This window comes from Fusarium mangiferae, assembly GCF_900044065.1.
Source record: "Fusarium mangiferae strain MRC7560 genome assembly, contig: FMAN_scaffold003, whole genome shotgun sequence".
Taxonomy (NCBI): domain Eukaryota; kingdom Fungi; phylum Ascomycota; class Sordariomycetes; order Hypocreales; family Nectriaceae; genus Fusarium; species Fusarium mangiferae.
Genome location: NW_024573923.1, coordinates 2,983,567 through 2,997,938, shown reverse-complemented (window position 1 = coordinate 2,997,938; position 14,372 = coordinate 2,983,567). Strand labels below are relative to the sequence as shown.

Here is a 14,372-nt window from a genome sequence, read left to right as displayed (position 1 = left end):
CAACGACCAACGAGATTGAAGGTTTCGCGATGGCAGATCGAACACGGACAACAACGAATGGCACGGGGGTTCCCCGCTCTCGTAACGGCGCCTCTTCAGCAGGCGTTCGTCGTAATCTATTCCAAAGCCAGTTGACCCGGCGACCTACCGCTGGATCGACTTCTACGTCTGCCGAAACACTGCATTCAGACGTCGATATTTTATCTGATACATCTGAGATTGTAGTTCGTGATAAGCACGGAGAAATTGAGCTCGGGGACCCTCCGACACCGATAATGGAAGACGAGGATGAGTTGCCCCTCGACCATAGACAAGAGTGTGAGAGTAAGACATGCGCAGGACTAGAGATCTACCCATGCTAAAATGCGAGTAGAGGAAAGACAACGTCTGGCAGAAGCAGTTAAACATCACCAGATGCATCGTCATGCGATGACGGAACCACCTGAAGGTGCGGCATGTCTTGTCTTTGTCATTCTCATCGTACTAACGCCGCATCAGAACTTCTTGAAGCTGTGAGAACAAGTCTACGAGCCAAAGTGGCAGTCCTTGCCGAAGACAATTGGATGTTTGAACCAGAAGAACAGCCCCGTGGTTAGCCCAGTCTTTTATTTAACTTCCAACGCCTGCTGTCTATGTTTTCTCAAGACAATATGGTATATCAGCATCCAAGCCCACAGTTCAAATTATCTAGTCCAGACCTTCCGCTGCGGGGGCATCTTGCCGTTGCGTAACCTGCTTACGCTTTGGCTTTTCTGGTTGGCCACCACCACCAAAGAAACCGCTCATTATATCCATAAGAGGGTTGCTTTGTCGAGGCTTGGACAGGCCGAAGTACATCTCTCCAACCATCTCAAGCGCCTCGGCCCATGATCCCGCCTCGTTGATTTGTGTGGCATACTTGGACACCAAAGCACGGTAGAGCTCGGGTGCGCCGCGTTGGATAGCAAGAAGGAGAAAGCCAAGAAAGTTGAGTAGAGGCAGGCTTGGAAAGATGCGGATGTCACCAGCGGAGCTCGACACGTCTTGGACACCAAGGTTCGGGTTATCGTTGGAGAGGGAGCTGGTGAAGAGGCGGTAGCAGGTATTGGCAGCACGAACATTGCCAACGAGGAGATATGGGAGAACTGCGCGGCCGGCGAAGAGAGCCGCTTGATGAGGCTCGCTCTCCTTGTACCAATTATATTCCATCTTTGTCAGAATCTCGGGCGAGTCCTTGGTTCCTAATATCAAATGTTTCTCGGCTTCGTATGTATCGTGCTCCTCGGCATATAGTGAGCCGGCGACATGGTGAAGCTCAGGATCTCCAGCTGGATATTCGCCAAATTTTGCTGACCAACTTTCCCCAATAATGTCAGTATGATCGTTCGCGATAGCTCATCAAGACAACAATGTAGCACTTACGCTATGATTTCACCGATAAACTTCTTCCTCGTAGGCTCGCCAGCCTCGAAGAGCCGCAGGCAGGTCAATAGTCTACCCTTGGCGGTAGCATCAGGTTTGAGTTCTGCCTGCTTGTAGACGTCGACCAGCATAGCACACAGGTCTCCTCCACTGCCACCCTGCCCCGCGCGCAGCAAGGCTTGGGATACATTGGAGAGAATATCGATCGCGGCAGGCCAGTTGGAGGTCTTGATATAACGAGATGCCGCGACACGGGTCTGCTGTTGAGCTTCGTAATAATCGCCCTCTTCGATCTTGGCCTGTAGCCGGGCAACTATGCGGTCAACCTTGCTGGCCATGGTAGGCGTTTGTAGGGTGAGTGACTTGAGGAACGGTTCGCGGATTGGTAGCGATGTGACCAAAAGAAATATACTATGTAGTGACGTAGAATACCTAACGATATTGAGGCGAGGTGTTGCAGCTCAGGTGGGCGACTGTTGGTGGAGGGGTTCAGGTTGGCCATGACCAGTACGTACCCGAAGCTTCAAGCTGGGCTCCGTCAGAAACAGTTCCACAAGAATGGCCCACTTTGGTAATAGCTCAGGCTCGAGAGAAGCCCCTCCAAGGACCGACTTTTCTCTCCTTACCTTGACGTGAGAATCACACGAACCTCGCTCTTGGAATCCGAACTCTACCCCCTGGACCAGCTTCATACAGTCATACGTTGTACCACTGTAGGATATATCGTCTATTGGAATTGTATCAACTTCCCAGACGTGGACAGCGTAAGTACCAGCTGGCCTTTGCCCTCTTTGGTGCCGTGTCAACATCCAGTACCGGTATACCAAAACTTGGGCTGTTGTGCTGTCCCTCATCCATCCTGCGTATAGCAACTGATTAGATCATATACCGAACTTGCATGTAAAACACGGTACTTCGAGCTTCGATCCATAATATGATTACCTATGTTGGGCCAAAGTCAACGTCGCGGCGGAAGAGAGTTAAAACCAATGCAGTAAGGTTCGTTTCTGCCCCACAAAGCAATCTTAAGCAAGTCAGAGGCGGATCCTATCCGCCCCGACTGATATAAGAAGCTCGCAATCGCCTGTTTGCTCCGTCTCAACTCTCCAACATCGGTAGACAGATAACAATTTGTCGTTACACAGGATGCAGCTCAGCATCCATTCCCTACATAGGCTATCAACTCTTGCATCTATTAACAAATAGAAGCGTGATTAGTTTAGTGGTAAAATCCTCCTCTCCCATGGGAGGGTCCCGAGTTCGATTCTCGGATCACGCATTATCTTTTGCATCTTGCACGTTTACATCCTTTTTGGCCCTTGAACAATATGATTTAGGGCAGTAGTGCTTAATTTTTTGCTGTACATTATCAAAATGTTAGTGGTTTACTGGTGTCGTTGTGTTCTATCTTCTGATATAGGTTTACTGACTGAAGCCTAGCAAGTATAAAGGATGAAATAGAGAGTGCTTTACTTACCTATATTTAATATCCTGTCCAAAGGCTCCGTTCCATATAGCCTGTCAATTACCTAACAACTTGCCAGTATACCGACGGGCAAGGATCTGTATACAATACATATATATACGGGTACCTACTCCGTAGTTATGGATGTTTTGGCTTTCCATTAGTTCCCTCCGGGGCTTCTACCCGAACCGATAGCAGTCCGGCGTCTCCCCGCCGGGACCCCATCTCCCGCACGCTGTTACATGGACATTAACATGCCGAAGCCGGCCTTAATAATACTTGTTCATTGATTGTCGCTAGGCTTAAGTCCACCATTTATAAAGAGCCCAAGGCCTCGATCTCTTGGTTTCTATCTTCACTTGTTTTGATCTAAAGTGGTTTCCCAATCACGCCATACGCAGTAGATACTATGGCCTCATCTGCCCTCCAGCGTAAGTAGATCATCTCAAGTCCGTTAAGGCATTACCCTAACAACTCTTGTAGGTCTCGTACGTTTTGTACCGAGATCTAGTCCTTCCAAGATCCTTATCGGTCAGCCAGCAGACAGGGATATTGATGTTGGTGCTGCCTTACGCCAGGGTCAAGAGGTTGCTGTCAATGTTTGGTCAGGTTCATCAGTCCTGTCCCCAGGATCCTTTACTGGTACTACCGAAACCATTGACCGCATTCTGTCCCCTCTTGCCCAAAATGAGATCGGTACTATTCGGTGTGTCGGTTTGAATGTATGTCAAGCTACTTCTGAAAATTGCAGGATCTCACTCGCGATTAGTACAGAAAGCATGCTGCCGAATGTGGACTTGATCCCCCAGCAATCCCGGTCATCTTCATGTAAGTCTGGCTGATCAGTAACATAAGACAAGACTTTGAGTTGACCTGTAGGTAGGAAACCAGCGACAACGATCGTGGATCCTTGGCCAGCTCGTGGAACCATTCCCAAGCTGAGCCAGGTGGACGAGTCTGGCGATTACGAGGCAGAATTGGCTGTGGTAATTGGTAAGACAGCTAAGAACGTCAGCGAGGCCGAAGCTTTGGACTACGTTCTTGGATATACTGCCGCCAACGATGTTTCCAGCCGTACTCAACAGCTGAACCAGTCTCAATGGTCTTTCTCAAAGAGCTTTGATGGGGCTTGTCCATTAGGTAAGTTGATCTAAAGTTATGGTTGATTGAACTAACAATTCCCTATATAGGCCCAACACTGGTTCTCAAATCTCTTATTACAGACCCTACCAAGCTTCACATGCGAGGGTTGAAGAACGGCGAAGTGTATCAGGAGAGCGGCACTGAGTGAGTAGCACCATACACAGCTATACAATCTCCCCACTGACTTCACTCAGCGACCTCATCTTTTCTGTCCCTAAAATTATCAGCTGGCTGTCCCAAGGCACTACACTTCCCCCGGGAACTGTCATTGTCACTGGCACCCCCGCAGGTGTTGGGATGGGCCGAACTCCCAAGGATGCGCTCCGGCACGGCGACGAATTTGCGGTTGAGATTCTGCCTCATATTGGAACCCTCACCAACATTTTTGAGAATGAGAAGAGTAGCTTCATGACCAAGTTGTAAATACGCAGCAGGCCAGATAATTGTACGTATGATGGTTTTGGGTAATCTTTGGTTCAATGAATGAAATCTAAATATGAGTTCATGAAAGATGTGTCGTGGGAATCACTGAACTGGTTAAAAAAACAAACAATGGCAACTGGCTTAATCTAGAATAGCCAAGACATGTCAGCATGAGAACCACGTAATTTGCTGTCTCACCACTCCGATTCTGTCTCCTTTGTAAGCTACTCTCATTTATCCAAGGTTGTGCCTAACCTGGAGAATTCGTCTGACTGTTTGCAAACTAAACACCACAACTATTCTCATCTAACCATTGTAATCCGGTACCTTTCATCAAGAATATCGGAATAATGACGGCTCACGTTACTGTGCCTCAGACGATGAAAGCATTAAGACTTGTTGAGGTGAAGTTATTTACCCAGATCTCGTGCTTTTGCACTCGTTGACGTATTTAGTTTCATAAAAACTACACCCTTCTCCATGATGTTCCAGTTCCCAAGCCAAAGCCCAATGAAGTTCTCATCCGTGTAGCAACCGCTGGTTTCTGTCACACCGATCTCATGGTATATCATGGCATAACCCAGGTATCGTTACCTTTCATTGGCTCTCATGAACCAGCCGGAACAATAGTCGCTCTTGGCTCTGATGTACCTGGGATATGGCATATAGGGGATCGTGTGGGAGTTACAAACTTTATGGATCCTTGTCAGGGCTGTAACGGATGCAAATGGGCTATGCAGAGTCTTGGATCGCTCGATCCACGTTTCTGTGATAATAGGACTATGTGTGGCATCATTCGTCGTGATGGAGCCTTTGCCGAATACATGGTTTCCTGGCATGGTGCTGTGGTGTCCTTGCCTGACAGCATAGGTTTTGAGCAGGCGGCCCCTTTGATGTGTGCCGGGGTGTGTTTCCCAGAGTTGAAAGTGTTCTATTGCCCGTGCTCTGCTAACAACCAATCTCAGGCAACTGTGTGGCACGCCATTAACCAGGCCGATACAACAAAGGGCGAGACCATTGGCATCATCGGTATAGGTGGCCTTGGGATCTTGGGCATTCAATTTGCAAAGGCTCGAGGCTATAGGGTGATAGCTATTGACAGCCATGAGGTTGGTCTGAAGCTCGCTTCTGGAGTTCCCTCTCACCTCCAGCCGGATCTCGTACTCAAGCTTGATGACCCAGAAACTATTCGGAAGATCTCCGACTTTACCGACGGAATTGGTCTCAAAGCTACCATTGTGTGCACTAGCGATGATGCTGCCAGTGACTGGGCCGCTCAGCGTTTGCAACCAAGAGGAATATTAGTCGCTGCTGGCTTTCCTGAGCATGGTCTCAAATTCGACCCCATGAATCTCATCTTGAGAGAGATTTTCGTCAAGGGAACAGTCCATGGTAGCATGGGTGAGACTAGAGAGATGATGGAATTTGTAGTTCAGCATGGAATACGCAGTCATTTGACTTTGCTCACGATGGAGGAGGCAGAAGATATCGCGGCCAAGTCAGAAGCTCACGCTTTCATTGGTCGCCCTGTTGTCAAGATTGGAATGCACTGAATGAATTTGGCCTGGGATATTTGTCAACTCCTCCGCTGGTCGATTGCGGCTGCAGAGGCATAAGAAATGTTCTATTCTCAAGAATATCTGCCTCCCTACGCATAGCATAAGACAACCGTACAGTTCCGAGCCTATGGAATACCCAGTTTGGTATCTCCACAGCGATCTTCTTAAATCACTGGCCGGGCGGTGCATTTAAATCATTAGTTTTGTTATTGAGGAGTTTTCTGACCCCTGCTGCGAAGCCGTCACGAGAATATCAACATGGGTTTCTAACAAGACATATTCCATGTACATTGAACACAATGTCTCCTGGACGAATAGCAAGGCTCACATAGCTTGAGCCCTTCCTGTATCACAAACATGCTTGTCCAAAATGTCTCCCTTCAGTATTCAGCTCTGATTCACAAGTTCCAGGCATTACCTGATGGTCGCCGTCCCTTCTCGTATAACCACTTGCTGTTCAGCCCGACACTTGTTCGCTTGCCTCCAGCGGAACCGGGAGAAGTAGGATCTGAGAAGAGGTTGGAAGAAGAGCTAGCCGCAAATGGGCTCGTTGATCCAAAAGAAGACCTTCTTCCATTGCCGAAACTGTTGACGCTCTTCTGGAAAAGAGGGCTGCCCAACGGTGAGCCAGCCATTCCCTGTACGAGAGGACTTCCTCGTCCAGAAAGAGGTGAGCTGCTATAGCTTCCTCGGCTTCCAACAGAGCCACCTATGGAAGGTGTGCGTGAGTATCGAGGAGGTGTGCTAAACTTCGCATCGGGGGTCGGGGCGGTCGAGGAGGGGTCAAGGCCCAGCAGCTTGCGCTGAGCAGGTGTCAGAGGGATATCGGAGAGATCATCTTTCGGTCGAATCAAGGGCAGACACGCGATGCCAATGTTGATAAATGGTACGAGGTTGAGAACGAACCATGCCCAGCTCAAGTATGTCCTAAAAGAGCTAGGAACACTAAAGATTGGAGTTAACGACTGGTCGGTCGCAAAAGGCGTTCGCGAAAACTCACATTTCAGAACCAATGTTGAGCTTGGCTAGGAGCTGCAAAGAACAGAATCCTAGCAGCGCAATGACGTTATAGGCGATCTGGCGCACATTCTTCTCGGAGAAGGTCGTCGCATTACGACGCCTGGCGATCTCGTTGAGTCGTGGGTGACGCCAAGTGCCTGGGCTATCGGTCACTGGAGGACCGCCAATGGTAGTCGTTTTGACGGGAGTGGCCATGTTGGGTTTGGGTGCCTGGAGTTTAAACGTCGTGGACTGCTGCCGACAATAGTGATTTTGAATTTGGTTCTGTTTGTTTGCATGTCCTTCAGTCTCTTGAGCGCTCTGCAAGACTGGCCAGTTCTCTGCGATGTCTTGGACCTTTAAAAAGGAGACTATCCCGTCGGCAATATCCCTGTTGGTTAGTATGTATGTCGTCCTGGCCGAAGCCGTGGTGAGCTTGGTCGCTCCCTTTGGTATGAGATTTGTTGATGTAAAGAGATGAGGGAGCACAATCCCCTGCTAGAAAACATAATGCTAGGCCGCTGCTACAGCTTATTAGCTCGGGTCGTTGCAGCGCGACCAGCACGGACCATGCTTAAGATATGATAACGCCACAATATTGCTCCAAGCCACATCACTTTCAGCCTCCTTGCTCCACCGAACACCTCCCTGCCTGACCCATGGAAAGTACGGAATCCCTAGTCGTGAATCAGGTACGACGGGCTCCTGTGGTAATGTACCGTGACGCGCTCAGCAACTTCCCGGCTCGTGGGCGTCTCTGCTGCCCCAGGCAAACTAACGCAAGACAAGGAAAAGGCTGAGGAGAGGAACTGACAACTCCCCTTCTCACTTCCATTCCCATCTCCATTTCTTCCCAACCTCAAGTATCAACAAACTACAGAACCTTGACTCGTTCTATTTTATTCAAAAACACCACTACTGACGCTATCATCACCGTCGCATTCGCAACCCGCAAACAATCTGCGCGCAATCTGGTCTTCGGCACAGTCATCATCAATCAATCCCCACCTCCATCTCCCTGCCAAACATTGATAGTCTAGCCGAATTGTCCTTTCGCGATGCGCCGTTGATCAATCCAGACGATTTGAATTTGGACCTCTATTTCTCGCGACCCCTTGCGAATACCCTCGTTTTTGTTAAAAGCCACAACCACCTACAATGGCGTCTCCTGCCTCTCTTGCCGCGACATCTGAGGTTGATCCTCCCAGCTCACCCGGTCAGCCCGAAGCCAAATCCTTTGTCTCACGAGCCATGACCGAGGACGATGATACTCAGATGGCCAATGCCACTCCAGATCCTCAAGAGAAATCGTCGCGCGGTAAAACGAAATCATCACAAAATAAGGACACCGCAAATCAACCGACGATTGGCAAGATACGCCATCTAAAGAAGGAAGATGGCGAGCCTCTTTGGAGAGAAGACATTCAATACGACTTCCTCAAGGCCGTGTTCGACAACGAGCAATGTGTTTTTACCAACTCATATGAGCCCAAACGACTCCAGCGCCAATGCTTTGCCGACCTGTATATCGATACAATGTCCCGCAGCTCAAAGACCAGCAAGGTGCTTCGCGATAAACTGTTAAGTGACAGAGAAGCCGCAAAAGGAATGGCTATGGTGTGTCTTCTTGTCAACATGGGCCGAATGAATACCACTCTGAATTGTAAGGTCGATCTCCTCACCCTTGAAACCACCCCTAACGTTTCCAGTCTTTCCTGAGATGAGAGCTCAGCTCCGTACATACCATGCCATCCCATCGCTTCAAGCTCGCCAGGATCCTCATGCCTACAAGCAGCTTCAGGATGCACCTCGTCTTAAGTCTATTCTTAAAGGCGGTGCAGAAGATCGAGAGGAGCCCAACTCTCTCGACAAAATTAAGCAGTTGGATACTCCTCGCACAAATCCCGTCAATCTTATATTTGTCATGTGCAACACAGCTCAGAAAATCGCCGAGCTTCACTTTCCTCGCCATCGAGAACTCCACGACCTGATCATGAGGACTGAATACACGAGCAAGTCGAGAGCGAATGCATTCCTCTGGCTTATGTGGTTCTATCTTGAATCTGATTTTACGGAAGAAGGCTGCGAGGAGAATCCCTTCGGGCCTGGAGTCGACTACGGGCTGGATGTTGCAAACCAGGGCGTACCTGAGCTCGTGGAGATGACCCCAGAAGAGAAAGCAAAAGAGAACGTAGACACCGAAGAAGAGATTGAGTTTGGACGTTCCAAACAGAAGATGAGGGCGAAGATTCTTGAAATGGACCAGGCTCTCCTCAATGAAAGGGACAACAAGCGAAGCAAAATGCGACCATCTTTCGCTGATGAGGGTCCAGCCATCCTCCCCCGCATCAGGCCCTCGAAACACGAGTCTGATATGGATAGTACACGATCAACACCTCCACCTAGAGGGCTTGGTCGCGGTCTTGCCTCTAATCGCAGAGGTGCACCCCTCAAGTATCAGATCTTCGAGGGTTCATCTCCGGCACATACTGTCAATGAGGGTGTTGTTGCAAGAAAGCCCCGCCCACCAACAGCCCATCAACTCGCTGTTGAGCGAAACAGGAGCCAAAGGGTCGAGTACATTCTTGACCGTGGTCTTCGCCGCCAACACCATAAGAGCCGAAAACTCAGACGACAAGATGGTGCCGTTTTCAGAGCCTATCAAAGACTACAGGTCCAAGAAGATCCTTTCGAAGACAGTGATGATGAAACCTCAACTCCTCGGAACCTAACATATGGAGATAAGACTCCAGGGCCATTCAGAGAGAAGGGCGTGGGCGGTCTTTGTCTTCTTACAAAGGAGAAGGATGACTTTGGCGAAGAAGTTAGTGCCTACGTCGGGGCGTTGAGACGGGCGACAAGACGTCTAGCTCGTTGGGGGCCGCGATCATCGGAACTTGGTGTCATTGCCCCAGTCAAGCGACCCAGACCAAAGAAACCGGAAGAGGACGATGTAGATCTTGATCTGGATGACGAAATGGATAAACAGAATGGTGATGCTAACGGTGATGTTACACTTGGGGATGTCACTGTGGGAGACATGACGGCTGGCGACATTACCATGGGAGACGTCACAATGGATGATGCCGAGATTGAGGATCAGACAGTCCTTCACGACGACGAAGACGTGGATGATGCCGATAGAACAGAGGTCATGGGAGATTCAGACGTGGATTAGAAACCAACAGGAAGAAGACGGCATGTGTAACTCTACTTGGAAGGCATGAAGGAATGTTTAGCGATTTACAGAAGCTATCGCGGCGGGGTTGGGATTGGGATTGGGATTGGAGTTGGTTTTCTTTTCTATTTCTCCCCCAGTTTTCAGGTGTAATTGTACGGCGTTGAAAGAACCACGCATACACAGAGGTTGCGGTGAGGAACAATGGGGAAAAGCAGTGCCATTTTCTCTGATGGTTTGCAAAGATAGCCAATAGATTTATATATTTGACGAGGCTCGGGATATTTATAATCGCGAATACAAATACGAAAACGAAGCTATGAGCTGGCAGACAGATTTCACAAGATTAGAAAATTGCGGTCGGAAACGCGATGCGGAACGGTCAAGATGTTGATGGGCTAATCCCGGGGCCGGGCGGCCCCAGGGTCCAGCTCCGAACGGCTTATTAAGTTAATTTCCGGGGCTCAACAGAAATTGTGGACTAATAGCCCCCTTCTTCACGCGATTGATTTGCGACGACTTGTTCCTTTCAACTTGTTCAACTTGGTCGGTCAACACAATGGCAAAGAACAAGTCAAAGTCAAAGTCCTCTGCGACGGCCGCGTCGCAGGGCAGCGGCCTCAACAAGCTCCTCCTGGTTCTCGGTCTCCTCACAGCTCTCCTGAGCTCTGTCGTCTACTTTGTCGAGCAGAACCTGAACCAATTCTACATCTTCGACCTCGATCACCTCGACGATCTATCTAAGCGAGCCATCGCTAAGCACGGAGAGGACACCCGATCGGTTGTGCAGTACATTGTCACGGAGCTTAACGAGAAGGTTCCCGAGCATATCAACCTCAAGGAGGAATGGGTCTTTAACAACGCTGGTGGTGCTATGGGTGCCATGTACATCATCCACGCCAGTGTTACCGAGTACCTCATCATCTTTGGTATGTTTGTCTGCTGCAATTGCATATCAGTCGCTAACATTCTGTCAAACAGGCACTGCCATCGGTACCGAAGGTCACACTGGTCGCCACACCGCCGACGACTACTTCCACATCCTTTCTGGAACTCAGCTAGCTTACGTCCCTGGCGAGTACAAGGCCGAGGTGTATCCCGCCGGCAGCATCCACCACCTTCGCCGCGGCGATGTCAAGCAATACAAGATGCCCGAGGGCTGCTTCGCGCTCGAGTACGCCCGAGGCTGGATCCCTCCCATGCTCTTCTTTGGCTTTGCCGACGGCCTGTCCAGCACCCTCGACTTCCCTACCCTCTGGGATACCACTCGCATCACTGGTCGCGAGATGATCAACAACTTGCTCAAGGGCAAGCTGTAAGGGAATGCTTGGGTCCCGTGGAAATGGATGACCTTCCGATCATAGGGAATTGGTGTTTACCAATCCGGGAGCTTAAAAGAAATGCAATAGACTTGGATCATCAAAAAGGGCTTTTGTCACGGCTGTATTATTAGACTTTTTTATCTTCTCGGAAAGATACCAACCAGTTAGAATGGATTCATGTGAGGGTCCTAAAATTGTTTCAGACATCTTTCTCGATTACGCGACCAACAGTGCTGTGCAAGTGTCTGCGTGACGTGTGCAAAACTTATCACTCATTCTTGACCATCTTTTATAGGTAATAACTTCAATATCTCATTATACGTACCCAAAAACAGAAGCTTTCATCGGCGTATGGTTGGTTGGGAAGATCGACTGGCTGATGCCTGGCCTTCCAAAAATCCCTTGCACGACCAAAAGAACGTTGGAGAGAAGACCTTCGCGGTGTTCAGAGTTTCAAGTCGTTGAATAGGTTGCTGGGTTTGGGACCATAGGTAGCCATGGGTAAAACAAGATTGTCGGCTATGTCGCTCAGGCTCGCCTATTGTTTGGTCCTATCAAAAGAAGACACCCGTTTTGAGTAGAGCGTCGACTTCTTTGTCAACTGGTATCTTGCTGTGGACTGCGACATGTCCATTGAAGGCTTGACAACAAATTGGCGGAGTCTGGTGGCCCATTGTCCGTAGTTGTATTGCTGTTTGGGCGTACGAACTCTTCTTCTTCTTCTTCTTCTTCTTCTTCATTGTTCACCTGATGAAGTCGAGTTCTGGGTTATCGAAGAGTCTGTTGATCGGCAACCCCATCAAATTTATCGTGCCATCCTTGGGTAAAATGGTCTGCGTCAACAGAACTCCAAGGCAAGAAGTGATGACTTAAATCATTGCCAGTAATTTCCACAACGTGTTGGCTCTGTAACGATACATAGGTGTACACTTTATGCCATATCTCAACTTGCCTTGACTTAGAATTATAGCTGAAGAAGAGCCTTCTGGTTGTCTCAATGAGTCGGCGGCTTGCTGTTCGGTAATGTAAATTGTGTACTCCCTGTTTCTCCCTAAGTTCAAATTCTACGATGGCGTTATGGCTATATACAACGTTAGACTGACAGGTTATCACCGAAAAAGAAGAGGAACAGAAAACATCTTATGACAAGACTCCGGCACAGAGATCACGTCGTTGATGCAAAACGGCATGTCAATTTACGATGGTAAAAACGCAAGACCCATGGCGAAGTGTTACCAGTATTCGAAGCATGAAGTACTGGGTAATTCGAACATCTTTGGGCACAAACAGGTCGAGCAAACGGTAGGCAGTGTGTGCTGGAAGTGGGAAACCACTAATTGCACGGGATCATTGTTCAAGGAGCATACCTGGGACCATACAAACGAGATGTACCATCTAGTATATCCACTTCTGACTACTGAACCTGGCATTATTCAGATTTTTGGGGTTCATGATACTTGCCATAATTCGAGAGTGATGTACTTGCGACGAAGCTGCCAGGACCAACCGCTTTTAGGTTACAACATGATCAGGCTGTCGATGCATCAATTATCCGATGATATCCGCTTTACCATATTTTCTATATCACAACTGCCATATTGAGGAAATTACACATGCTAAACACAGTCCTACTCCAGGCTGTCTCTCTGATCATGTTGTCAGAAGCGGCGACTTGGCAATCAGAAAGTTCTGTATGGGTGAGTTTACTGATGCTGTCCAATCGAATTGCTGCGGGTGATTGCTCGTTGAAAGAAGCTTAAATTAAGCTGCTTTCAAGGATTATCGCAGTGCGGGGCGATTAGGCGGGAATAGGAAGGTGGCAGTCTACAGAACAAAGAGCTGGGGATGGTCTCGTGTGGTGGTCTGGTAGATAATACGGTAGATGTCCTTGGTGACTGGCAAGAAAATGACATTGTATACGGAGTATGTCCAGGCATATCTTGATCCAATGATACTAGCCTATGTACAATGGTCCTTCGAGCCTTTGAGGAAGATTCTGTCACCACCTGGAAGCATGAAGCCAAAAAGGACCATCGACTAGTAAATCATTTGGGTATAAGTCGTAGTACAGTACTGTGCCCTGGACCAATTTTCGTATCCCATTGGTACGAGCCCTTATCATGGCCGATCTCACAACCTTAAACCGACTGCAACACGGAAATCCAATGCCATCCCCTACTTATCTATTCCCCATTTATCATGCCCAGACTTACAAAAGTTCTTAACGTTCCATGGATCTTCTTATGCCAAGATCGAGTAACAACCACCAGCACCTAGCCCCCCCAGTGTCTGTCTTGGCATCCTCGTTATCACGGGGCGGCTGCAGACTGGCTAATCAGGAACGTTTTGACTGCTTCAGATGCATACTGAGTTTAGCTCCGTAACCTTTGTGTCGCATTGTCGGAGTCATATCCTAACTTGGATCCCACAGATAAGGACTATACGGTTTGCCAAGTCGAAGTCATCAATACCTCGATACTCTGGTCCTTATCAAAAAGATTCTCACGACCCGAGGTGAAGGTCTCACAACTCTTTCTGAGTTCATTGATGCAATTTCACAGCTGTAGAGCTTCAAAATGTTAGCCTATGTCAATGCCTAGGTGGCGTCCTCAAGTCTCACACAGACCATATCGCCCAGATGCAGAAATAAATTTCCCGAACATTGGCTTGCATTGGCAAGCTAAAGGACGCTACTAAGAACTTTTTTGTCTTTGCCAAGTAAATGTGAGGCTAGTATACTGCAAAAGTTCAACCTCATCCTAACGTGGAGCGTTTAGATTGTATATACAGTGGTACTCTGTATAAGATGACCAACCAACAGTATGCACATCGCTTCCTTGATGACCGTGAAATCCTGTATCGACTATCAAACTGCATGAGAT

The 14,372-nt window shown here is 48.6% G+C and overlaps 7 protein-coding genes and 1 non-coding gene across 8 annotated transcripts; 6 read left to right on the top strand and 2 right to left on the bottom strand.

The window, feature by feature from the left end:
* Window positions 1-29: 29 nt before the first annotated feature.
* FMAN_04182 (uncharacterized protein) lies at window positions 30-596 on the top strand (the record flags this gene model as incomplete). Its single annotated transcript, XM_041829137.1, has 3 exons — window positions 30-324; window positions 374-448; window positions 499-596. The coding sequence occupies 3 exons, from the start codon at window positions 30-32 to the stop codon at window positions 594-596; spliced, it is 468 nt and encodes a 155-aa protein (XP_041679930.1).
* A 91-nt stretch (window positions 597-687) lies between these two features.
* FMAN_04183 (uncharacterized protein) lies at window positions 688-1,739 on the bottom strand (the record flags this gene model as incomplete). Its single annotated transcript, XM_041829136.1, has 2 exons — window positions 688-1,336; window positions 1,402-1,739. 2 exons carry the CDS (start codon window positions 1,737-1,739, stop codon window positions 688-690), a joined length of 987 nt encoding a protein of 328 aa, XP_041679929.1.
* An 870-nt stretch (window positions 1,740-2,609) lies between these two features.
* On the top strand, window positions 2,610-2,680 carry tRNA. Its single transcript has one exon. It is a non-coding gene; the product is annotated as a tRNA-Gly (tRNA).
* A 595-nt stretch (window positions 2,681-3,275) lies between these two features.
* On the top strand, window positions 3,276-4,432 carry FMAN_04184 (uncharacterized protein; the record flags this gene model as incomplete). Its single annotated transcript, XM_041829135.1, has 6 exons — window positions 3,276-3,297; window positions 3,350-3,588; window positions 3,636-3,694; window positions 3,750-4,006; window positions 4,057-4,153; window positions 4,204-4,432. The coding sequence occupies 6 exons, from the start codon at window positions 3,276-3,278 to the stop codon at window positions 4,430-4,432; spliced, it is 903 nt and encodes a 300-aa protein (XP_041679928.1).
* A 350-nt stretch (window positions 4,433-4,782) lies between these two features.
* On the top strand, window positions 4,783-6,184 carry FMAN_04185 (uncharacterized protein; the record flags this gene model as incomplete). The annotated part of the gene is made up of 3 exons (XM_041829134.1): window positions 4,783-4,836; window positions 4,888-5,964; window positions 6,068-6,184. 3 exons carry the CDS (start codon window positions 4,783-4,785, stop codon window positions 6,182-6,184), a joined length of 1,248 nt encoding a protein of 415 aa, XP_041679927.1.
* A 205-nt stretch (window positions 6,185-6,389) lies between these two features.
* On the bottom strand, window positions 6,390-7,206 carry FMAN_04186 (uncharacterized protein; the record flags this gene model as incomplete). Its single annotated transcript, XM_041829133.1, has 2 exons — window positions 6,390-6,936; window positions 6,992-7,206. 2 exons carry the CDS (start codon window positions 7,204-7,206, stop codon window positions 6,390-6,392), a joined length of 762 nt encoding a protein of 253 aa, XP_041679926.1.
* A 942-nt stretch (window positions 7,207-8,148) lies between these two features.
* FMAN_04187 (uncharacterized protein) lies at window positions 8,149-10,168 on the top strand (the record flags this gene model as incomplete). Its single annotated transcript, XM_041829132.1, has 2 exons — window positions 8,149-8,653; window positions 8,700-10,168. The coding sequence occupies 2 exons, from the start codon at window positions 8,149-8,151 to the stop codon at window positions 10,166-10,168; spliced, it is 1,974 nt and encodes a 657-aa protein (XP_041679925.1).
* A 559-nt stretch (window positions 10,169-10,727) lies between these two features.
* FMAN_04188 (putative C-8 sterol isomerase erg-1) lies at window positions 10,728-11,487 on the top strand (the record flags this gene model as incomplete). Its single annotated transcript, XM_041829130.1, has 2 exons — window positions 10,728-11,097; window positions 11,150-11,487. The coding sequence occupies 2 exons, from the start codon at window positions 10,728-10,730 to the stop codon at window positions 11,485-11,487; spliced, it is 708 nt and encodes a 235-aa protein (XP_041679924.1).
* Window positions 11,488-14,372: the final 2,885 nt, after the last annotated feature.